At 41.1% G+C, this 26,496-nt stretch overlaps 5 gene segments (V, D, J or C); 1 reads left to right on the top strand and 4 right to left on the bottom strand.

Moving 5' to 3' along the window:
• Nucleotides 1-463: 463 nt before the first annotated feature.
• On the bottom strand, nucleotides 464-1,027 carry LOC106597898 (Ig heavy chain V region-like). The segment is given in 2 exon segments: nucleotides 464-798; nucleotides 898-1,027. Coding segments are annotated over 2 exon segments (372 nt in total).
• Nucleotides 1,028-4,466: 3,439 nt separating this feature from the next.
• Nucleotides 4,467-13,643, bottom strand: LOC123733425 (Ig heavy chain V region 914-like). The segment is given in 2 exon segments: nucleotides 4,467-4,783; nucleotides 13,598-13,643. Coding segments are annotated over 2 exon segments (363 nt in total).
• LOC106601725 (Ig heavy chain V region PJ14-like) lies at nucleotides 10,960-11,718 on the top strand. The segment is given in 2 exon segments: nucleotides 10,960-11,155; nucleotides 11,295-11,718. Coding segments are annotated over 2 exon segments (369 nt in total).
• A 940-nt stretch (nucleotides 13,644-14,583) lies between the features above and the next one.
• Nucleotides 14,584-15,157, bottom strand: LOC106601706 (immunoglobulin heavy variable 3-74-like). The segment is given in 2 exon segments: nucleotides 14,584-14,894; nucleotides 14,999-15,157. Coding segments are annotated over 2 exon segments (363 nt in total).
• A 4,162-nt stretch (nucleotides 15,158-19,319) lies between these two features.
• Nucleotides 19,320-19,859, bottom strand: LOC106601707 (Ig heavy chain V region 914-like). The segment is given in 2 exon segments: nucleotides 19,320-19,687; nucleotides 19,762-19,859. Coding segments are annotated over 2 exon segments (408 nt in total).
• Between the last annotated feature and the right edge of the window lie 6,637 nt (nucleotides 19,860-26,496).

The raw sequence follows: 26,496 nt of genomic DNA, 5'->3' as shown, positions 1-26,496 counted from the left end.
ATCTAGTGGAAGCCGTAGGAAGTGCAAAATGAATCCTTTGTCACTGTGTTATCTATTAGCAATGACTCGAAAATAGTACAGCCACAAAATTCTCATTTCCTGGTTGTATTTTTCTCAGGTTTATGCCTGCCATATGAGTTTTGTTATACTTACAGACACCATTCAAACAGTTTTAGAAAATTCAGAGTGTTTATGTGTTTAATTCAGAGTGTCTATCCAAATCTGTTAATAATATGCATATCCTAGCTTCTGAGTTGGTGTAGGAGGCAGTTAAAAATGGGCACATATTTTTTCAAAATTCTCAATACTGCCCCCTAGCCCCAACAGGTGTATCATTGTGTTATTATTTGATACATCATTAGAATTGTTCCTCATGTGTCTCCCTTGTCATGGTCTACTGGCCATACCATACGTGTGTCTGTGTGTTTGTACACATCCTTCCTTTCTCTACCAGATGGTTTTTGTACGGCTATTCTCATTAGTTTAACCATAGTGAGTCTCTAGCACAGTAATACACTGCAGAGTCCTCTGACTTCAACAGGTTCATGTGCAGATAGAAGTTAGAGCTATCCTTCGACGCTGTGAATCTGCCCTGTACTACTTGGGCATTGCTCTTGCTACCTTCAGAATAATAGTAAATGATCCATTCAAGTCCTTTTCCAGTTGCTTGGCGGATCCAGTACATATTAGTGCTGCTTAGAGTGAATCCACTACAGGCACATGTGAGTTTGAGGGATCCTGCAGGGGTCCCCTGGACTGACTGTTCAGCCTGTGTGAGTACGACCTGACAGTGGACACCTGAGGAGGGAGAGGAATGACAGGTCAGATCAATCAACCAGTCACATCAGTATCACAACAACACAAGTTATACTGATCAGACTACAGTCAGAAACTCACAGGAGGCAACTGACAGCAGCAGCAGCAGCAGCAGCAGAGATGCAGGGAACATGGTTTGTGCTGAAGCTGAACTGGTGTGAGTTGTTCTTCTCTACTCTCCAGGGCTCAGAGGGACGTACAGGGACTCTCAGATACAGAGAGGTTTTATATAGGAGCTAGAGGGAGAGAAAGGAAGGGAGGATGGGTGGAATTTGCATAAGGAGAGGATATATATCATTAATGGGAATGTCTGTAGGGGAGAAAATATGTATTAACCGTGCAAGCTATACATAGTCTAATGTGTTCTCCATGTAAAAAATACAGACTTGTACTTGAGGTTAATGTTAGGCAGGACTCTTATACATTGAGCTTTACACTCTGCCAATATTGTTGATATCATAACCCATTAATGTCAGTTATCCCCAGTCTTTATATTGTTGCATATATCTGTATTTATATCATAATACTGTAATGACCCGGCTGGGTCATAAAGGAAAAAGAGACGGACTCTAGGTGTGCAGGTCAGAACACAGGTTTATTCCTAAACTGGGCTATTGTTCAGGCCACAGCCCACGCCGCTAAATGCCGAACGTACACAATTTTACCAAGTCTAATCAAGGGTTACTCCCATAGGAACAGATCAAGGCCCTGAACAGAAAAAGAGAGAAGATGAGACAGTAATCCCTATTTATGCGCTTGCGTCCCACCTACTCAACAGCCAGTTGAATCCTGTGGCGCGTTATTCAAATACCTTAGAAATGCTATTACTTCAATTTTTCAAAAATATTACTATTTTACACCATTTTAAAGATAAGACTCTCGTTAATCTAACCACACTGTGCGATTTCAAAAAGGCTTTACAACGAAAGCAAAACATTAGATTATGTCAGCAGAGTACCCAGCCAGAAATAATCAGACACCCATTTTTCAAGCTAGCATATAATGTCACATAAACCCAAACCACAGCTAAATGTAGCACTAACCTTTGATGATCTTCATCAGATGACAACCCTAGGACATTATGTTATACAATACATGCATGTTTTGTTCAATCAAGTTCATATTTATATCAAAAAACAGCTTTTTACATTAGCATGTGACTAGCATGTGACTAGCATTCCCACCGAACACTGCCGGTGAATTTACTAAATTACTCACGATAAACGGTCACAAAAAGCCTAACAATTATTTTAAGAATTATAGATACAGAACTCCTCTATGCACTCGATATGTCCGATTTTAAAATAGCTTTTCGGTGAAAGCACATTTTGCAATATTCTCAGTAGATAGCCCGGCATCACAGGGCTAGCTATTTAGACACCCAGCAAGTTTAGCACTCATCAAAGTCAGATTTACTATAAGAAAAATGTTATTACCTTTGTTGTCTTCGTCAGAACCCAGGACTTCTACTTCAATAACAAATGTTGGTTTGGTCCAAAATAATCCATCGTTATATCCAAATAGCGGCGTTTTGTTCGTGCGTTCAAGACACTATCCTAAAGGGTAAATAAGGGTGGCGAGCATGGCGCAATTCATGACAAAAAAAATTCTAAATATTCCATTACCGTACTTCGAAGCATGTCAACCGCTGTTTAAAATAAATTTTTATGCCATTTTTCTCATAAAAAAAGCGATAATATTCTGACCGGGAACATGCGTTTAGGTAAACAGACAAAGGAAAAGAAAGCATTCGGTCGACGCGGGCACGCGCCTAAGCCCATAGTACTCTGAGTGGCCACTTGCCAAAAGCGATAAAGTGTTTCAGCCAGAGCTGAAAGTGTTTCCCGGGCTCTGAGAGCCTATGGAAGACGTAGGAAGTGTCACGTTATTGCACAGATCCTGAGTCTTCAATAAAAAGAGCCAAGATGAAACACTACTTCTCAGACAGGCCACTTCCTGCTTGAAATCTTCTCAGGTTTTGGCCTGCCATATGAGTTCTGTTATACTCACAGACACCATTCAAACAGTTTTAGAAACTTTAGGGTGTTTTCTATCCAAAGCCAATAATTATATGCATATTCTAGTTACTGGGCAGGAGTAGTAACCAGATTAAATCGGGTATGTTTTTTATCCGGCCGTGAAAATACTGCCCCCTAGCCCTAACAGGTTAATGTTAGGCAGGACTCTTATACATTGAGCTTTACACTCTGCCAATATTGTTGATATCATAACCCATTAATGTCAGTTATCCGCAGTCTTTATATTGTTGCATATATCTGTATTTATATCATAATACTTTGTATATTTTTGATAGTACAGAACTTAGACCTTCTTGTTCGGTCCTGGCCAACTTTATCGTGTGAATGATTCAAACATTACTGTGATGGATCATGAATGAGTTTATTGAATGTTTGAAAGACATCAATTAGAATACCATCAATTCGTATCAGGAGTATAACTGGCAATCAACTCAGAAATACATTTCCAGCTCTGCCAATGATGGGCTTAAATTTGTTTACATATTTGATATTGAGAAATATATCTGTTCTGTTTAATTTAAAGAGTCCTATTATACAATGAATCACTGGAGGAAGGTTTTTTTTGCAGCTCTGGTCGTGGTTTGTATCACTGTGTCTCACAGACTCAGTAATAAACAGCTGTGTCTTCAGTCTGGAAGTTGTTCCCTTGTAGAAACACTGTACTGCTGGAGCTGTCATAACTAGAACTGATCTTGATCTTCAGTGAATCTACAGTGGAAGTACTACTACTGCATGTATAACTAACATGTTTCAAAGCATTGCTTTCAGTTTGTCGTATCCAGTGATGACATTGAGAATATATAGAAAACCAAGAGAATTTTCAGGAGATGCTGAAAGACTCTCCTGGTTTGATAACCACTGGACCAGACTCGATGAGTTCAATATCACAGTAGACACCTGGAAGGAGAATTACACATCAATACACAGCATTGCCAGTTTTAGAAATGATCATTTCAGAGTTGTAATAAAGTACAGTATATATGTTTATAAGGGAGAGGGAAAGACAGTGTTAAGACAACGAAGACAGTCAGGTATAAAGGGACTGGGAATATCAATGCAAAAAGGGGGGAAATGGGTGAGTTATTCACAGTGAACACCTGTAGACAAAGCATTTACAATGAAACTCACTACAAATATAATCATTTAAAAATGTTTAACAAAGCTAAAGCCATTGCTAATTGTTTTGTCTGCCCCCCCAAATCCAAATGTACTCACAGGAGGCAACTGCCAGAAGCAGCAGAGATGCAGGGAATGTGGTTTGTGTTGAAGCTGAACTGTTGTGAGCTGCTGAGGGAGAGGGAGAGTTAGATTAAATTTGCATAATCAAGACAACCAGGTATAAAGGACTGGGAATATCAGTTCAAAATGGGGGGGAAATTCTGTGGTAATGTGTCAGTTTCAATCACTTCACTTATGGGAGATGAAACTCTAGGATGGTTAACCATTGTTTTCTTATTATTGATAATCCTACTGTATACTATATGTATGAAGTTATTTTGTGAAAACAACTGTACAGCGGTGCTTGTGAACATTTAGCTATTAAAGCATTCATCAAAAATAAATGAGATTGTCTGTGCTGAATGGGGAAGTGGTTTTTGTACGGCTTCTCCCTTAATTTAACCACTGTGACTCTCTAGCACAGTAATACACTGCTGTGTCCACACTCTTCAGGCTGTTCATCTGTAGGTACAGTTTACTGCTGGAGTCCTCTCTGGAAATGGTGAATCTACCCTGGACTGACTGGCAGTAATATGTAGCAGTACCATAACTATAAGCAATCCAGTCCAGTCCTTTCACAGGAGCCTGCCTGATCCAGTTCATCTCATAGCTACTGAATGTGAACCCAGAGGCTGTACAGGTCAGTTGGTGGGATTCTCCAGGCTTTTTAAACACTGGTCCAGACTCAGTCAGTGTCTGACCATAAACACCTGTGGAAATAGAAAGCAGAGATGTTGTTGAAGTTGAAACTAAAATCTGATGTCAACTTGTTTATTTGATAGACAGTATAATTAAACATACTGTATCCTCACCTGTTAGATAGACTGTCAATAAGAATATTCCTGTGGTAGGAAACATGGTGATCTGTGTAGTTCTCTAAAGGGAGTTGAGACAGTCCTCAGAAGAATTCTCCTTCAACAGAGACATTAATAAAGATGAAGGTCTAGAGAGTTTTGCATGATACCCTCCTCACTGGGAGGACCAATGACAAGAGAATATGATAAATTCCTACAGTTCAACTGGTATGAGGTCATCTTGAGATGCTCTGTTATGGAATATAACAACATTGACCTGGGAATGACTTAAAATGAGACATTTAAGAATTACTTACTACAGTAGAGTATTTGTTCCTGTTCCCGCGTCATCAAAGTATGTCAGAATGAAACCATCTGAATCCCTCAATATTAATTTTGGTGAATAATTTTTTTTATAAGCTTTATAATAGAGACGGTATTCCATTATATCTGTATGTGTTTTTATCCTGTGATATGTAATGATAGATAGGTAGGGCCTGTTACAGGTTGTGGTTTCTCCATTTATGTTCTGAGGTTGGACTTTTAGCACGTAAGAGAGAACGTTTGACGGCACGCGTCAAACGTTTGATTTTTGACCCTATGTCCGGATGACGTGTGCATGCCCAAATATGGGAATCCTGTCAGGACATCCTGGCGGGAAGTTGTCACGTAGTTATGCCCATATAAGTGCATCCTGTTCCTGTTGTCACATGTTAGAGTGTGTGTTAATTTATGCATATATTGCATCTATTCCTTTGAAGTTGTCATGATGATTGATGTGTAGGGGCCTCGTTGAACTGGGGGGGGGATGTGTTTGAACATTTCAAAGAGGATGCCCCCACACCCCCTATTTTATTGCCCTTAGGGCTGTTGTCTATCAAGTAGAAATGTCCTGGGGGATTGTGTTGGTGGCAGACGCATTATAAATAAGACCCAGAACAACACATGCGGCCCCAGAACACTAAACAAGATTTAAAAAATAAAACCCAGAACATAAAACAGAAAATGATGTCTCCTAGGCCAATTCTGGGGGTGCTATGCGTCTCTTGTCACGAACCCAATGATAAAAGCATCGAGGACATTTTGTGTGAGGCCCCTGAATATTTCAACCTCTCTCGGGTCGGCGGGACGAAATCGTCCCACCTACTCAACAGCCAGTTGAATCCCGTGGCGCGTTATTCAAATACCTTAGAAATGCTATTACTTCAATTTCTCAAACATATGACTATTTTACACCATTTTAAAGACAAGACTCTCGTTAATCTAACCACACTGTCCGATTTCAAAAAGGCTTTACAATGAAAGCAAAACATTAGATTATGTCAGCAGAGTACCCAGCCAGAAATAATCAGACACCCATTTTTCAAGCTAGCATATAATGTCACATAAACCCAAACCACAGCTAAATGCAGCACTAACCTTTGATGATCTTCATCAGATGACAACCCTAGGACATTATGTTATACAATACATGCATGTTTTGTTCAATCAAGTTCATATTTATATCAAAAACTAGCTTTTTACATTAGCATGTGACGTTCAGAACTAGCATACCCCCCCGCAAACTTCCGGTGAATTTACTAAATTACTCACGATAAACGTTCACAAATAAACATAACAATTATTTAAAGAATTATAGATACAGAACTCCTCTATGCACTCGCTATGTCCGATTTTAAAATAGCTTTTCGGTGAAAGCACATTTTGCAATATTCTCAGTAGATAGCCCGGCATCACAGGGCTAGCTATTTAGACACCCACCAAGTTTAGCACTCACCAAAATCAGATTTACTATAAGAAAAATGTTATTACCTTTGCTGTCTTCGTCAGAATGCACTCCCAGGACTTCTACTTCAATAACAAATGTTGGTTTGGTTCAAAATAATCCATAGTTATATCCAAATAGCGGCGTTTTGTTCGTGCGTTCAAGACACTATAAAAAACTTAGCCAGACAAACAATAAACTATACACAAAATAACAAACCGTGACGACAGCGGTGCAACATGCACGAACTCAAAATAATCTTCCACAAATACAGGTGGGAAAAACAACTACTTAAATATGATCCTCAATTAGAGACAACGATGACCAGCTGCCTCTAATTTGGAATCATACATTGTATCAGCTTGAATTAGATTGAGCAATAAAATCCCCACTTTTATTCCATAGGCTGGGATCCGCACTATGCAGCTGTTGCAAGAGCGCATATTTCACTGTCCACTGGTTTCCAAAATGATTGATAGGCAGCTTAAACTTCTTGAATTCAAACATTATTGGGTTCAAATAGACATTTAAATTTGTGAACAGTGTAGTGTCTTTGGCTATGCCGGATTAAGTGATATGACATGCTAACTTATAAAATGATTTCTCTGTAATTAATATTACCTGATTAAGCTAATCATGTAAATGTAATTAACTAGAAAGTCGGGGCACCACGGAAGAACGTTTATAGAGCCGTTATCTTCCGAATAAACTCTTAAAATACTTTGTAATATTTTACATCGATAGCAGTCAATATTAACCCTTGTTTTATTTTCAGTCTCATAATGAAAGTTGTAAATTCTTGGTTATCTTCACGAACCCTGGCTAACAAGTTGAATCAGCAATACAAAATTGGGTTTAATTATTTATTTACTAAATACCTAACCAATCACACAGAATTACAAATACACAGAATACAATGATGTCATACAGAAAACGTCCTGGTGGACGGAACCTGTATGAAAGCTGGTTACACAAAGGAAAGGGGGTTGGGCTTGAATGAAAGAGCGGGAAGATTTAGGAACAGAGAAACAGCAGCTATGCTATCGTAAATACATTATCTTATGCATTCTAAATTACCGGCCATTTGGAAAAGGAAAATGCAATAAATATTTACTCTGAGCTGCGCTTCGGTAGATTGGTCGTAGATGCTGGCCGGGTTGGCCAACAGATCTCCCTGTTTTTGGAAGAATGTCAATGGTGGTCAATTGGATACGTGGTGGTATATTCGTCTGGTTGTTAGACTGGATCTGTCGTCCGTCCTTTCCTAGCCCACGTAAGCAGCGGCCGCTGCTAACTCAACGGCTAGGAAGTAGCACTTCTGTAGTGAATAAGCTCAAAGTTCATACCATTCGCCACCAAAGCTCACGCCGAGGTTGGCTTAGTTCTGTTCTTGACATGTGTGTCCTTCTAACGTAGAGGCTGCAGACCTCCCGTACTGGAACCACGTGGTTATCTTTTCGTCAAAGGCTTATATAGTGGAGAGAGGGAGGGAGGTGTTTCATCGTTTATAACCCCTGTCTCTTCACAGGGTTGGGCCACTGATCGAGCAGGGCACTTTCCTTATGAAAACCCAATTCTCTCATTTGGAAGCTAAAATTACATTTAATCTCCTAACAAACAATTTCCATATCAAACATTTCAATTGCATAACAATTCCATGTGACTCTGATAACTAGAGGGCGTATACTTTCTCAGGTACAGTTTATGTCGTCCTGTCATCAGTCATAATGTCTCAGATGACAACTGAAATGAAATCCATACTCATTACGTTATCAAGCATATTTCCAACTGGTTTTATTAACAAAATATGGTTCCTTTCCCCATTTGTTTGATGTTCCCAGACTCTCTATATTTAACACAGGCTATTCAAGTCCTTCAGTAGATTCAGAGAGGGGAAGGGAGAAAGGTATTTATGGGGGGGTCATAAACCTTACCCACAGGCCAACGTCATGACAACAGCCATCCAAACCAACCACAGTCCGTAAGGAGCAAATAGCTAAATGACAATATCGGGACACAGTGCCCTTCGCTCCCACTTGACATTTCCTACTGTGGGAGGTAGCTAATTAGTAGCCAATATAAGGGTGACAGTCACAGTAAGCACACACATACAACTCATGAAGCAACAGTATACACCCATCATCAATACTTTTAATAAAAAATAAACAATCGTCAATTTTAAAACTGAAACTGTACAATTATTTGTGTTAAAAGAACTGTGAAATACGACTCAGATCATCTGGCTTAAAAACAGAAGTCCAACCTCTTGCGGTACAGTAGCTCAGTGTATTGTAGTGGCATGGTAAGAAACGGAAGAAAAGAAACAGCTCAATCAAAACCGTCTAACCTTTAGCAGAGCGCTTTCGACACACCTACTACTTTCCACACGCCCACTACTTTCCATTCAACGCACCCACTCGCCCATACACCAGTCGCCATATTGGGATGCAGCTTCCCCCTCAACATCTACAGCCTCTGGGTTTACATTCAGTGACTACTGGATGGCTTGGATCAGACAGGCTCCTGGAAAAGGACTTAAATGGATTGCCATTATAAGATATGATAGTGCTGAAATCTACTACTTCCGGTTTATTCAGGGTCAGTTCACCATCTCCAAAGACACTAACAAGCAGCAGGTGTATCTCCAGATGAACAGTCTGAAGACTGAAGACTCCGCTGTTTATTATTGTGACTGAGACACAGTGACACAGGAGGCTGCAGCGTCGTACAAAAACTGGTCAATGCAGCGTCGTACAAAAACTGGTCAACATTGATCTCAGGATGTAAGTCTCTAAGAGACTTGACGCAACCTCATTGGCATCACTGACACACACTGTGAGACACATGTCATACTGTAATAGACAGATCATATTCTCAATTGTATCTAAAATAATAAAACATAAAAACATACCTGCCATTTTATTTATCAAGCAGATGAAGAAAAGTCATACAACTGAAATTGCAAATCAAAGTACATTAAAATATCTAATGGGCCAAGTATAGATTGTTGAAGGACACCAACAGTTTATATATTAAATTATCATATACAACGAATAATTATACAATGAGTGTACAAAACATTATGAATACCTGGTCTTTCCATGACATAGACTGACCAGGTGAATCCAGGTGAAAGATATGATCCCTTATTGATGTCACTTGTTAAATCCACTTCAATCAGTGTAGATGAAGGGAGGAGACATGTTATAGAAGGCTTTTTAGCCTCGAGACAATTGAGAATTGAATTGTGTTCACTGGATGTACAAAACATTATGAACACCTGCTCATTCCATGACATAGACTGACCAATGAATCCTGATTTCCAACCAAATTTCGACATTTGCTCATATTAGCAATCCCAGTGGTAGTACCCAATACTACTCCCAGTCAGTTCAGGGTCAGGTCACCATCTCCAGAGACAATAGCAAGCAGCAGGTGTATCTCCAGATGATGAGCCTGAAGACTGTTTATTATTGTACCTGACAGCCACAGTGACACAGGAGGCTGCAACGCAGTACAAAAATGGGTCAACATTGATCTCAGTATAAAAGTCTTTAAGACGAGTCTGTGCTCCACTCTATCAGTAACTCCATAGCATGAACTACACACACTGATCGACACATATCATAGACAGATCATATTCTCAACTATATTCAAAATAATACATGAAAACATATAAAAACATGTACCTGCCATTTTTTGGGATCAAATAACATTTATAAAGAAAACTCAATAAAATAAATCTAAGTAAAAGTTAATGTCTAATGGGCCAAATACAGATCATTGCTGGACAAGAAAAGTTACTATATTCAATTATTATATATTTTTATAAACAGACTAATCATTTTATACATAATTAATACATTCTGTTCAATTCGCAAAAACATTGAAAAACAATAATTATTGTGTTAAAATAACATGCTGTAAACAAAGAGAGAATCAACATTTCACTCAAATGTGTATTTCATGTAACAGTTCATAATGCAGGTTGGTTCAGCTTATAACAGTCAATCAGACTTTTGTTTTTGATACTATATCGTTATATACAGTGGTGGAAAAAGTACTCAATTGTCATACTTGAGTAAAGGTAAAGATACCTTAATAGAAAATAACTAAAGTAAAAATGAAAGTTGCCAGGTAAAGTACTACTTAAGTAAAAGTCTAAAAGCATTTGGTTTTAAATATACTTAAGTATCAAAAGTTTAATGTAATTGTTAAAATATACCTAAATCTCTAAGGTCTATGCAAAGTTACACCCCTGTTTTACAATTCATTATGCAGGTTGGTTCAGCTTATAAAAGTCAATCAATGTATTTATTTCAAAACAAGTTATTTATGTACACTCTTCTTATTCTAATAGCTCTCTCAGGTCTATGCAAAGTTACACCCCCTTTCTCTATTGATATAAAGTGGAGTGTCTGTTTCTCTTTCACTCAGACTTAACAATCCAGCTCCCACCAATTCAGCTTCAACACAAATCATGTTCCCTGCATCTCTGCTGCTGCTGCTGACAGCTGCATCATGTGAGTCTCTTTCGATTTTAGTTTTTTAAACTGAAAACCTTATTTGTGATTCTGTATCGATAGTTTACACTGTCAAATTACTTTTTGATTACTCTGTAAAATCCATAGATTGTTTTAATTCTTATTCTTCCATTGACAGGTGTACACTGTGGACTTGAGTTCACCCAACCAAGCTCATTGGATGTAAAGCCTGGAGAGTCTTTGAGCATCACCTGTAAAGTCTCTGGTTATTCTCTGACTGATAGCACCAACCTCCATGGAATAGGCTGGATCCGACATCCTACAGGAAAAGCACTTGAATGGATTTGGACCATCTATTATGATGGAAGCTCAAACTCTCAAAGTTCCCTAAAAGACAGGTTCAGTTTCACAAGAGACACTTCCAGCAACACAGTGTTTTTAAAAGGACAGAGTCTGCAGACTGAAGACACAGCTGTGTATTACTGTGCTCGGTGGCCACAGTGATACAAACCAGCAACAGACCAGTACAAAAACCTTATACCCATGGAATGAATCAAGCACAACACAACAATAAGGCATTTATTTACCACCAGTAGAGACATAAAAACAGTAGGACTGTATTTGTTCAAATCAAGTTCTATAAAACAAAATGTAAAATGTTCTTACTGATACATGGGCACAATAACAAACAGCAGGGTCTACACCATGAGTCTTCACCAAGTCCAATACATTTCATAACTGGCAAGATATGTAGTAAATAGACCAACAATTCTAAAGGAACAGCCATTTAACACCATGAAGATGCAAATGTTCTGTGTTCCAAGAGCCTACGTCTCCTCCCATTCCAATAGTCTGCTATAATAACTGAACCACACAGACCATCTCCCTCAGTCACAACTGCCACTCCCAGTCTCCTCCTTTGTTTCGAGAATCTTAGTATTTACCCACAATGAGAGTTGTAGAATGTGTGTTCCTCCTGGCTCTCATCACAGGTGAGTTAACTGGAGTTATTTCATTCCAGTGTAGGAGAGAGGAGAGGAGCTGTGCTACTTGGCTGGAGGGTCACAGCCATCTAATGTCACGCTCTGACCTAGGAGAGCTGTGTTTTCTCTGTTTAGTTAGGTCAGGGTGTGATAGGTGGGTGGGCGTTCTATGTTTTTGTATTTCTTTGTGTTGGGCCAAGCTCCAGACCTCAAGTGCGCCTCCACGGCCCAGTATATCCTGTGCGTTTCCCAGTCCGTTGAGACCGGTTCCAGCTCCACGTAGGAAGCCTCCAGTGATGATCTATGGCCTGGAGCCTGTAGGGATGATCCATGGCATGAAGCCTCCAGTGACAATCCATGGCCCAGAGCCTCCAGTGATGATCCATGGCACAAAGCCTCCAGTGATGATCCATGGCGCGGAACCTGTAGTGAGGATCCATGGCACGGAGCCTGCAGCGACGGTCCCCGGTCCGGAACCTCCAGCGACACTCTCCAGTCCGGAGCCTCCAGCGACGCTCCCCAGTCCGGAGCCTCCAGCGACGGTTCCCGGTCCGGAGCCTCCAGCGACGGTTCCCGGTCCGGAGCCTCCAGCGACGGTTACCGGTCCGGAGCCACCAGCGACGGTTCCCGGTCCAGAGCCACCAGCGACGGTCTGCGGTCCAGAGCCTCCAGCGACAGCCGGCGGTCCAGAGCCTCCAGTGAAGGTCTGCGGTCCAGAGCCTCCAGCGACGGTCGGCGGTCCGGGGACTCCGGCGACGGTTCCCGGTCCAGAGCCTTCTGTGGCGATCTACGGTCCAGAGTCCCCGGCGACGATATACGGTCCGGAGTCTCCGGCGACGACCCACGGTCCAGAGCTTCCGGCAACGACCTACAGTCCGGAGTTTCTGGCGACGATCCACAGTTCCTCCGGCGATAATTACGGTCCGAAGGGCACTTGGTCCCGATATTGTTACCATGTTGTAGCTTTTCATGCCCTCCCCATTGAGTAGTAGACTGTATGAATGTATAAAGGTGACATCTAGATGGTTAAAATATTTGTTATTTATTGTGTAGGCTGCTATCCTACTTGAAATATAATGCCACGTAGCTACAGCTGGCGACACAACCTTGATACCCTGTAGGAAGCGCATTAATTCGGCAGGGACAACACTGGAGCACGGTCGCTGGTTTACTATCGACTCATAGTGCAGCCCAATCAGCCACGCAAAACAGTCTTGAGTGGCAACAAATCTGCTCAATTAGCTGATTCGCTTTCCATACACCCACTCATTTTGACACACCCACTCACCCATACTTCGGTCGCCACATTGAGCTGCAGCTACCCATACTTGTACAGGTCAGTTGGTGGTATTCTCCAGGCTTTTTAACCACTGGTCCAGAATCAGTCAATGTCTGACTCTCAACACCTGTGGAAACAAAGTATAATTTGATAAAATACCTTGACTCAAAAACTCAGCTAACATTGTTTTACAAATAAAAACAGTGTAATAGTGTTCACCTGTCAAGCCCATTGTCATCAGTAGAACCACAATAGTAAATGTCATGATTAATTATTATTAGTTATTAGATGTGTTTCTGTGTTTCAGTCTAGTCAGAGCTTCAGTCCCTCTCCTCCACTCTGTAGTGAAATAAGTAGTGATGGAAAAGCTCAGAGTTTTGCATTGACTCCTCCTCACAGGGTGAAAAGATCACACAGAGATTAAATATAGAATTCAGAAATGGGGAACAGATTCATAAGACCTGAATAGTTTGTTAAAGGTTCAATGGAGCTGTTTTTATCTCAAAATGATTATCTAATTTCTGGGTAGCAATAATGTGACTGTTTTCAATTAATATTGTAAAAAATATCTTCATAGCAAAGAGCAATTTCTCAAGCAAGAATTTTGCTAGGACTGTCTGGGAGTGGTTTGAGTGGGGAGGGGAAACAGAAAATGTGCTGTTATTGGCAAAGGTTTGGACTGTCCTTCTTATTGGTCTATTAACTAATTTACTGCATGGTGATGTCACCATGGAAGGCCACAACTCCCATGGAAGGCCACAACTCCCATGGAAGGCCACAAGTTTCAGGAAGTGTTTAAAAAACAATCTTACACTAAAATGGCATTATGATCATTTTCACAATTTCACAGTATTATTCCAAACTTATAGTGTGGAAATATATATATATATATATATATATATATATATATATATATAATACACAAGAAAATCATGTTTTTGACTTCACTTGGCCTTTAAATACTTGTTCATGTGAAAACAAGAAAGCTTGACCAGACTGGACAAAATATACTTTGATTGGGTAGTTTGAGTGTCAGAGCTGGACTCTTATATTGTGTAGTGTTTTGTGATATTGTTGTTGTTGAATTCTTTACAGTAATGATACTGAGTATTAGTCTAGTGTGACACAAAGAAAGGAAGTAGTACACCAGCTTACAATGTTGTTAGGGGCTATGGGTTTTTGTACAGCTGCTTCACCAGCTTCAGTCACTGTGTCTCTCGGGCACAATAATAAACAGCAGAGTCCTCTGATCTCAGACTCTTGGCCTCTAAGAACTGTGTGCTTGTGGAGACGTCCTCAGTCAGGGTGAACTGGTCTTTCAGGGAGTCTGAGTAGTATGGAGAATTGCTATTCATTCTCCCGATCCACTCCAGGGCTTTCCCTTGGTTCTGCCTCATCCAGTGTATCCAGTAGCCACTCATTGAGAAACCAGAGATTGTACAGGACAGTTTAACAGTGTCTCCAGGTCTTTTCACTTGAGGAGGAGACTGATCCAGCCTTATATCACAACAAACACCTGCAACAACAAAAAACACTCAGTTGAAGATGTGGTATTTACACTGATTTCGAGTTTAACAACTCAGCCATTCTTCAGTCACCAATGTGTAATGTTTTACTTACTGTGTATGGACATCACCATGAGAACTAAACTGCAGATAATCATCTGTTCCATTGTTCAGTATTAGCTAATATAGGACTTGTTGTAATGTCAGTCCAAGCTGCCTATAATGAAAAGACCAGAGTTGAGTGTCTGTTTATAAAGGGATGAAGGGGAGGAGACTTTGCATCGACTGTCTTCTAGAGACTTAAATAAAGACTGAGTGGGATACAGATGTAGGATCTACATTTGAGCCAGTTTTCTACAGCAGGAAATAATCCTGCTGCAACCAGAAATGTGAATTATTATGTGGATTGTAATTAATGGACATTTTTTGGGGGGGAGTGCTACATTTTTTGTTAGGGCAAATCAACTCTGACATTTTAAAGTGGAAATCAAAAACTTTACAATACTTTTTAAACCTTTAATACACTACAAGCTGGCATGAAAATTATCAGCATTCTTCACTCTCTTATTTTCAGATTTTTCATGTGGGATGTTCAGACTACCGTAATTTCCGGACTTTTCACCTTTTTTGGAGCTGTATTTGGTGATGGTGAACTGGCCCTGGAGGGACTGGGCAAATATAGTGCCAGTGCCAGTGTCAATACGCCCAATCCACTCTAGACCTTTCCCTGGTTTCTGACGGATCCAGTGCATGTTGTAGCTACCCATGGAGAATCCAGACACTGTACAGGACAGTGTTACTGACTCTCCAGGTTTCTTCACCACTTGCTAGGAGGATGTGAGTGAGTTTACATGACTGTGACCCACCAATCCTAGTAGCATAGCTCCAGTTAACTCACCTGAGATGAGAGCCAGGAGGAACACACATTCTAGAACTCTCATTGTGTGACAGATCTAAAATTCTGTAAAGGAGGAGCACAGACTGGGAGTGGTCGTCGTGACTGAGATAGATGGTCTGCGGAGGGCACTTATATCAGACTACTGAAATGTGAGGAGAACTTGGGTCTATGTGAACAGAAACACATTTGCATCTCTATGGTGTTAAATGTTTCTCTCCGTAGCTCTAGTGGTCTAAATACTACATATATTGGTACTATTGAGAAATGTTTTGGTGAAGACTCAAGGTGTTCATGTAGTAGTGACATAGACACGTATTGTGCCAGTGTATCAATAAGAAGTTTTGGGTCCTTGAAAAGCTCTATATATGTCACATGTATTATTATTATTATTATTATTACTATCACTTCCACCGATCACTATGTTTTAGTTATCTGTTCTTAATAAGCAGTTTAGAAACAGGTCATTATTGGCTGTGTAGACTACGTTTACTGAATACTTGCACTGTTGAAGACACTCATGAAGATAACACATTCTCACTTACTGTATATGAACCATGACTACTAAACACCAGACAGTCATCAGTTCCATTGTTCAGTGATAGGCAGGTTAGTGCAGGGCTTGCTGTAATGTCAGTCCAAGCTACCTATAATGAGAAGGTCAGCGCTGAGTATCTAATTATAAAGAGATGGAGAGGAGGGAGACTTTGCATACACCTCCCTCTGGAGGCTTAAATAGAGAATGAGAGATATTCTGCTCTATTCTTTGATTCCTTCCTTCCTGTCCTTTATTCTGCTCTCTGTTTTACAGATTTTACATGTGAGATGTTCAGACTAGATATGTTTGACATTTTATACAGGGCTGAACAGCACAGAAAGAAGTGCATTTCCCTATCTGGGACAATACAAGTTGTATTGATTTAGATGTATCTTTTACTGCTTATCCCCTCTTTGTAATCTATTGTGCAGTTCCCCAAGGATCTATAATTGGTCCATTACTGTTTTTAGTTTTAGTATATTTCTGTTTGCTGATCACAATAATATAATTCTGTCTGATAAAGATATTCAAAACGTAACTGTCACGACTTCCGCCGAAGTCGGTCCCTCTCCTTGTTCGGGCGGCGTTCGGCGGTCGACGTCACCGGCCTTCTAGCCACCGCCCATCCACTTTTCATTTTCCATTTGTTTTGTCTTAGTCTTACACACCTGGTTTCACTCACCCAATTACCTGTTTATTATTTAACCCTCTGTTCCCCATGTTTGTTTGTGAGGGATTGTTCTTTGTAAATCGGTCCGTTATTTGTGGGCTCGTATATTTTGCGTTGTATTTTTGTATTTTGAGTAAAGTACGTTGTTTACTCATTTCTGCTGTCCTGCGCCTGACTCTCTACACCAGCTACACACAGAACCACATTACAGTAACAGCTAAAATTAACTCAATTCTGTAAAGTTGACTTTGGGCTCATGTAAATAATGTGCTTTTCAGGTTATAATATGTGTGGATTATTTTAAGAGGATAATATTGATTTCAATGTTTTTTCCATTACTTTTCAGTCTTTCTGCTCTCTCATAGAGAGTGTGTCTGAACAACAGAAGTGCCTCATTGCCTCTCATACTGGGTTCAGTGTTGATCAGTTTTTGTAAGGTGCTGCAGCCTCCTCTGTCACTGTGTCTCTGGCACAATAATAAACAGCAGAGTCTTCAGTCTTCAGGCTTTACACCTCTAAGTACAGCTGGTTTTTGGAGATGTCTTTGGTGATGGCGAACTGGTCCTGGAGAGACTGCGCATAATAAGCAGTGTCACTGTAAATGTATCCAATTCACTCAAGTCCTTTCCCTGGTTTCTGACGGATCCAGTGCCTCCTGTAACTACCCATGGAGAATCCAGACACAGCACAGGACAGTGTTAATGGCTCTCCAGGTCTCTTCACCACTGGCTCAGAGGAGGTGAGTGACTGCCCCTGAACAGCTGAAAAACAGACAGAGAGTTTAGGTTACCGTGACCCTCCAGCCAAGTAGCACAGATCCTCTCCTCTCTCCTACACTGGACAGAAGAAAAAAAACAGTTAACTCACCTGAGATGAGAGTCAAGAGGGACACACATTCTAGAACTCTCATTGTGGGATGGTTCTAATATTCTGTAAAAGGAGGAACATAGACTGGGACTACTTGTCATGACTGAGGTAGATGGTCTGTGGAGGGCAGTTATATCAGACTCCAATACAATGGGAGGAGACCTTGGGTCTTTGTGCATAGAAACATATTTGCATCTCTATGGTGTTAAATGTTTCTCCCCGTAGCTCTAGTGGTCTAAATACTACATATGTCGGTACTATTGAGAAATGTTTTGGTGAAGAATTAAGTTGTACATGTTATAGTGACATAGCCACTTATTGTGCCAATATATCAATAAGAAGTTTTATTTTATAGAGCAGTTCTTCAATTGATAATATTATAGTATATTTAACTCAGGGGCATATGTTGCACTTGTGCTTGATTCTAATGAATATTCCGTTTTTGTAAAGGTCCTGTGTTGGTTTGTATCACTGTGGTCTTTGAGCACAATAACACACAGCTGTGTCTTCAGTCAGCAGACTCTATCCTGTTAAAGTTACTGTGCTGCTGGAAGTGTCTCTGGAGATACTGAACTTGTTTTCAGCTTATCACTTTAATATATGTTACCACTGCCACATATTTCTCCAACTCACTCCAGTGCTTTTCCTGCAGGCTGTCAAACCCAACCTGTACAGTAGCTGGTGCTGGTTAAAGAATACCCAGAGACATTACAGGAGAGGGTCAGAGGCTGTCCAGCTTGCAGGGTCATAGAGCATGGCTGTGTAGAGCTCAGTCTGACAAAACACACCTGTAAAATAAAACAAACACAACGATATACAACCTTCAGTGAATTATATTTTCCAATTCATTTGACTGAATACTATTCCTCTGTTGTTTTTTCATATATCGCTCCCAAAAACTCACAGGAGGCCCCTGCCAGCAGTAGCAGCAGATAACAGGAAGCATGGTTTGTGTTGAACTTAGACTGGTGGGAGCTGCACTTGTATGTTCCAATTGAGTGAAATACAGATACACATTTTCTTTATATACTGAGAGAAGAGGAGTGGAACTTTGCATGCAGCTGAGAGAAGTTGGTATAAGAAGAGAGAGAATCAACTAGTATCACTGACATGTTGAGTAGATTGATTGGTATGAGCTGCAACAACCTGCAATACAAACTTTAGAATCTCACTTTGTTTACAGCATCTTATTACCATAAAAACAATTATTATTGTTATTAATGTTACTTGAAATAGCACAGAATATAACAATCTAACTGTTGGTGTCCCTCAATGATCTATACTCGGCCAATTACATTTTTATTTATATAATTTTTTAAAGAATGTGTTTTTAATACTTCAATATTTTAGATATAATTGAGCATATGACCTGTAGGTGAGAGTACGGTATGTCTCGACCAGTGTGTGTGTTGTTGACGACATGCAGTTGATGCTGACAGAGTGAACCATAGACTAATTTTAGAGACTCATACTGAGATCAGTGTTGACCAGTTTTTGTACGACGCTGCAGCCTCCTGTGTCACTGTGTCTTTGGCACAATAATAAACAGCAGAGTCTTCAGTCTTCAGGCTGTTCATCTGGAGATATACCTGCTGCTTGCTGTTGTCTCTGGAGATGGTGAACCGACCCTGAACTGACTGGGGGTAATAAGTGCTGCCACCATCACTGCCAGTAATAGCTGCAATCCACTCCAGTCCTTTCCCAGGAGCCTGTCTGATCCAACCCATCCAGTAGCCATTTATGTCTAAACCAGAGGCTGTACAGATCAGTTTGTGTGATTCTCCAGGCTTTTTAACCACTGGTCCAGACTCAGTCAATGTCTGACTCTGAACACCTGTTGAAAGAAACCACAGATGTTGTTAAATTAGTCAATTTATTCACCATAAATATTTTTAAAAAAAGAGACACATGATGCAGTTACCAACAGCAGCAGAGATGCAGGGAACATGGTTTGTGTTGAAGTTGAACTGGTGGGAGCTGCTCTTCTCTCCTCTCCAGGACTCAGAGGGACGTACTAGGACTCTCAGATACAGAGAGGTTTTTATATAGGGACGAGGTGGAGAAGGGAAGTGAAATTTGCATAAGGAGAGGATATACTGTATAATATACTGTACAATGAGTAATTATACAGTATATACTATATACTGTTTAATTAAAGGGAATATCTGTGCGGGGAAGAATATTTAATAACTGTGAAAACTATAAATACTCTGTGTTGTCAATGTAAAACAAGAACTGACTTATACAGCTGCATAATGTTAGGCATCTTTGTACAATGAGCTTTACAATCTGCTAATATTTTTTGTATCATAACCCAGGAGTGTCAATGGTCCCCAGTCTTTAATATTAAGCTGAATATACAGTGCATTTGGAAAGTATTCAGACTCCTTGTCCTTTTCCCACATTTTGTTACGTTACAGCCTTATTCTAAAATGTATTAAATAAAATAAAAAATATGCAATCTACGCACAATATCCCATAATGACGAAGCAAAAGCTGTTTTTTAGACATTTTTGCAAATGTATTAAAAATAAAAAACATAAACACCATCCATAAGGTGAATCATTGTGGTGGCAGCATCATGCTGTGGGACGTTTTTCAGCGGCAGGGACTGGGAGAGTAGTCAGGATCGAGGCAAAGATTAACAGAGCAAAGTACAGAGAGGATCATTGATGACAACCCACACAGCCAACGCAGGAGTCTTTGAATGTCCTTGAGTGGCTCATCCAGAGCCTTGAACCCAATCAAACATCTCTGGAGAGACCTGTGCAGCAATGCTCCCCATCCAACCTGACAGACCTTTAAAGGATCTGCAGAGAGGAATTGGAGAAAGTCCCCAAATACAGGTGTGCCAAGCTTGTAGCGTCATACCCGAGAAGACTTGAGGTTGTAATTGCTGTCCATGGTGCTTCAACAAAGTTCTGAGTAAAGGGTCTGAACAGTTATGTAAATGTGATATTTCAGTTTTGTATTTGTAATAAATGTGCAAAAATGGCAAAAGAAATCGTTTTTTATTTTGTCATTATGCGGTATTGTCTGGGGGGGGGGGGAAATGATTGAATCCATTTTAGAATAAGGCTGTAACGTAACAAATACGGAAAAAGTTATAATTAAAATATTAAAGTAATGGATCACTAATTACTTCATTGAATGTTTGATAGACATATTACAGACGTTGATGATATTCTAGTCTTATCAGCCTGGAAGGGGTATAATTGGCAAACAATTCATATATGAATTTACCGCACACCCATTGAAAAGTAGGGGTTATATTAATTTACAAATTTGATAATTTCATTTAAATGAGCTCCAGAAAATATGCATATGCTGTACAGTTTTCCATGCATACAAGCATCACTAACTATACAGTGCTTACAGTAGGAAACTAAGTGATCAACATTAGATACTACCTATGCTACAGTGATTATGGAGGATTTAGAAGTTTTTTCCACAGGGGGACCACAGACTGAGAGAGTATTAATAAAGTAGCTATCTAGTACGTCAGGAGATAGCAGAGTTCACCATAGAGTTCATGGTCAGATTTAATAGGTCAGATAGTTAGTAAGCTCGATGTGTCATTCACCACAGATATTTGGAACATTAAATCTAGGTTAGCAAGAGATAGTGTTAAATGAGAGACAAGGGTGCTGTGGTGGAAGGAGGGGTATAAAGTCTCTATTTCATACCGCATCAAGTTGCTGCTGTGGAACATATGCAGTGTATGAGAGGAAGAGGTAATAGGAGAGATACCTGGTGAAACCTTTGGTTCAGCTCAACATTAATGCCATTTTGACAATCATTTAATAAGTCATTTAGCAGACGCTCTTATCCAGAGCGACTTACAAATTGGTGGATTCACCTTATGATATCCAGTGGAACAACCACTTTACAATAGTGCATCTAAATCTTTTAAGGGGGGGGGTTAGAAGGATTACTTTATCCTATCCTAGGTATTCCTTAAAGAGGTGGGGTTTCAGGTGTCTCCGGAAGGTGGTGATTGACTCTGCTGTCCTGGCGTCGTGAGGGAGCTTGTTCCACCATTGGGGTGCCAGAGCAGCGAACAGTTTTGACTGGGCTTAGCGGGAACTGTGCTTCCTCAGAGGTAGGGAGGCGAGCAGGCCAGAGGTGGATGAACGCAGTGCCCTTGTTTGGATGTAGGGCCTGATCAGAGCCTGAAGGTACGGAGGTGCCGTTCCCCTCACAGCTCCGTAGGCAAGCACTATGGACTTGTAGCGGATGCGAGCTTCAACAGGAAGCCAGTGGAGAGAGAGGAGGAGCGGGGTGACGTGAGAGAACTTGGGAAGGTTGAACACCAGCGTTCTGGATGAGTTGTAGGTGTTTAATGGCACAGGCAGGGAGCCCAGCCAACAGCGAGTTGCAGTAATCCAGACGGGAGATGACAAGTGCCTGGATTACGACCTGCGCCGCTTCCTGTGTGAGGCAGGGTCGTACTCTGCGAATGTTGTAGAGCATGAACCTACAGGATCGGGTCACCACCTTGATGTTAGTAGAGAACGACAGGGTGTTGTCCAGGGTCACGCCAAGGTTCTTAGCACTCTGGGAGGAGGACACAATGGAGTTGTCAACCGTGATGGCGAGATCATGGAACGGGCAGTCCTTCCCCGGGAGGAAGAGCAGCTCCGTCTTGCCGAGGTTCAGCTTGAGGTGGTGATCCGTCATCCACACTGATATGTCTGCCAGACATGCAGAGATGCGATTCGCCACCTGGTTATCAGAAGGGGGAAAGGAGAAGATTAATTGTGTGTCGTCTGCATAGCAATGATAGGAGAGACCATGTGAGGATATGACAGAGCCAAGTGACTTGGTGTATAGCGAGAATAGGAGAGGGCCAAGAACAGAGCCCTGGGGGACACCAGTGGTGAGAGCACGTGGTGCGGAGACAGATTCTCGCCACGCCACCTGGTAGGAGCGACCTGTCAGGTAGGACGCAATCCAAGCGTGGGCCGCGCCGGAGATGCCCAACTTGGAGAGGGTGGAGAGGAGGATCTGATGGTTCACCGTATCAAAGGCAGCAGATAGGTCTAGGAGGATGAGAGCAGAGGAGAAAGAGAGTTAGCTTTAGCAGTGCGGAGAGCCTCCGTGACACAGAGAAGAGCAGTCTCAGTTGAATGACCAGTCTTGAAACCTGACTGATTTGGATCAAGAAGGTCATTCTGAGAGAGATAGCAGGAGAGCTGGCCAAGGACGGCACGTTCAAGAGTTTTGGAGAGAAAAGAAAGAAGGGATACTGGTCTGTAGTTGTTGACTTCGGAGGGATCGAGTGTAGGTTTTTTCAGAAGGGGTGCAACTCTCGCTCTCTTGAAGACGGAAGGGACGTAGCCAGCGGTCAAGTATGAGTTGATGAGCGAGGTGAGGTAAGGGAGAAGGTCTCCGGAAATGGTCTGGAGAAGAGAGGAGGGGATAGGGTCAAGCGGGCAGGTTGTTGGGCGGCCGGCCGTCACAAGACGCAAGATTTCATCTGGAGAGAGAGGGGAGAAAGAGGTCAAAGCACAGGGTAGGGCAGTGTGAGCAGGACCAGCGGTGTCGTTTGACTTAGCAAACGAGGATCGGATGTCGTCAACCTTCTTTTCAAAATGGTTGACGAAGTCATCCGCAGAGAGGGAGGAGGGGGGGGAGGATTCAGGAGGGAGGAGAAGGTGGCAAAGAGCTTCCTAGGGTTAGAGGCAGATGCTTGGAATTTAGAGTGGTAGAAAGTGGCTTTAGCAGCAGAGACAGAAGAGGAAAATGTAGAGAGGAGGGAGTGAAAGGATGCCAGGTCCGCAGGGAGGCGAGTTTTCCTCCATTTCCGCTCGGCTGCCCTGTTCTGTGAGCTCGCAATGAGTCGTCGAGCCACGGAGCAGGAGGGGAGGACCGAGCCGGCCTGGAGGATGGGGGACATAGAGAGTCAAAGGATGCAGAAAGGGAGGAGATGAGGGTTGAGGAGGCAGAATCAGGAGATAGGTTGGAGAAGGTTTGAGCAGAGGGAAGAGATGATAGGATGGAAGAGGAGAGAGTAGCGGGAGAGAGAGAGCGAAGGTTGGGAAAGAAGGAGGCAGAGAGGAATGAGTCAAAGGTAGACGTGGGGAGGTTAAAGTCACCCAGAACTGTGAGAGGTGAGCCATCCTCAGGAAAGGAACTTATCAAGACGTCAAGCTCATTGATGAACTCTCCAAGGGAACCTGGAGGGCGATAAATGATAGACGTTGTTAACCTGTTAGGGCTAGGCGGCAGGATTGACACGGCTGGATAAAAAACATACCCGATTTAATCTGGTTACCACTCCTACCCAGTAACTAGAATATGCATATACTTATTACATATGGATAGAAAACACCCTAAAGTTTCTAAAACTGTTTGAATGGTGTCTGTGAGTATAACAGAACTCAAATGGCAGGTCAAAACCTGAGAGATTCCTTTACAGGAAGTGGCCTGTCTGACCATTTCTTGAACTTCTTTTCCATCTCTATCTTTTACTAAGTATCTCTGCTCTAACGTGACACTTCCTACGTCGTCCATAGGCGCTCAGAGCCCGGGAAAAAACAGAATGTCGTCATCCCAGCCCCAGGCTGAAACACTTGATCGCCTTTCTCAAGTGGCCGATCAAGGGACTCTGGGCTTAGGCGCGTGACCCGACCGCCCCCGCCTTTGTGATTTTTTCCTCTGTTTGCCGAAAAGGAGATTACCTGTCGGAATATTATCGCTTTTCTACGAGAAAAATGGCGTAAAATTGATTTTAAACAGCGGTTGACATGCTTCGAAGTACGGTAATGGAATATTTAGAATTTTTTTGTCACGAATTGCGCCATGCGCACGACCCTTCTTTACCATTTCGGATAGTGTCTGGAACGCACGAACAAAACGCCACTATTCGGATATAACGATGGATTATTTTGGACCAAACCAACATTTGTTATTGAAGTAGCAGTCTGGGAGTGCATTCTGACGAAGACAACAAAGGTAATCAAACTTTTATAATAGTAAATATGATTATGGTGAGTGCTAAACTTGCCGGGTGTCTAAATAGCTAGCCCGTGATGCCTGGGCTATGTACTTAGAATATTGCAAAATGTGCTTTCACCAAAAAGCTATTTTAAAATCGGACATATCGAGTGCATAGAGGAGGTCTGTATCTATAATTCTTAAAATAATTGTTATGCTTTTTGTGAACGTTTATCGTGAGTAATTTAGTAAAATGTTAGCGAATTCCCGGAAGTTTCGCGGGGTATGCTAGTTCTGAACGTCACATGCTAATGTAAAAAGCTGGTTTTTGATATAAATATGAACTTGATTGAACAAAACATGCATGTATTGTATAACATAATGTCCTAGGGTTGTCATCTGATGAAGATCATCAAAGGTTAGTGCTGCATTTAGCTGTCTTCTGGGTTTTTGTGACATTATATGCTAGCTTGAAAAATGGGTGTCTGATTATTTCTGGCTTGGTACTCTGCTGACATAATCTAATGTTTTGCTTTCGTTGTAAAGCCTTTTTGAAATCGGACAGTGTGGTTAGATTAAGGAGAGTCTTGTCTTTAAATAGCTGTAAAATAGTCATATGTTTGAGAAATTGAAGTAATAGGATTTTTAAGGTTTTGAAAATCGTGCCACAGGCTTCAAGTGGCTGTTACGTAGGTGGGACGAATTCGTCCCACCTACGCAACAGCCAGTTGAATCCCGTGGTGCGATTTTCAAATACCTTAGAAATGCTATTACTTCCATTTCTCAAACATATGACTATTTTACAGCATTTTAAAGACAAGACTCTCGTTAATCTAACCACTCTGTCCGATTTCAAAAAGGCAAAACATTAGATTATGTCAGCAGAGTACCCAGCCAGAAATAATCAGACACCCATTTTTCAAGCTAGCATATAATGTCACATAAACCCTGAAGACAGCTAAATGCAGCACTAACCTTTGATGATCTTCATCAGATGACAATCCTAGGACATTAAGTTATACAATACATGCATGTTTTGTTCAATCAAGTTCATATTTATATCAAAAAACAGCTTTTTACATTAGCATGTGACGTTCAGAACTAGCATACCCCCGCAAACTTCCGGGGAATTTACTAACAATTTACTAAATTACTCACGATAAACGTTCACAAAAAACATAACAATTATTTTAAGAATTATAGATACAGAACTCCTTTGTGCAATCGAGGTGTCTGATTTTAAAATAGCTTTTCGGGGGAAAGCACATTTTGCAATATTCTCAGTAGATAGCCCAGCCATCACGGCTAGCCATTTAGACACCGACTAGGTTTAGCCCTGACCAAAGTCAGATTTACTATTACAAAAGTTTGATTACCTTTGTTGTCTTCGTCGAGAATGCACTCCCAGGACTGCTACTTCAATAACAAATGTTGGTTTGGTCCAAAATAATCCATCGTTATATCCAAATAGCGGCGTTTTGTTCGTATGCGTTCCAGACACTATCCGAAATGATAAATCAGGGTTACGAGCATGGCGCAATTCGTGACAAAAAAATTCTAAATATTCCATTACCGTACTTCGAAGCATGTCAACCGCTGTTTAAAATCAATTTTTATGCCATTTTTCTCCTAAAAAAGCGATAATATTCCGACCGGGAATCTCCGTTTAGTTAAACAGAGGAAAGAAAACAAAGCTTTCGGTCG

The sequence above is a fragment of the Salmo salar genome, unplaced genomic scaffold (assembly GCF_905237065.1).
Source record: "Salmo salar unplaced genomic scaffold, Ssal_v3.1, whole genome shotgun sequence".
NCBI classification, from domain to species: domain Eukaryota; kingdom Metazoa; phylum Chordata; class Actinopteri; order Salmoniformes; family Salmonidae; genus Salmo; species Salmo salar.
The sequence above is the reverse complement of the archived record's forward strand: the minus strand, read 5'-3'. Positions and strand labels throughout refer to the sequence as shown.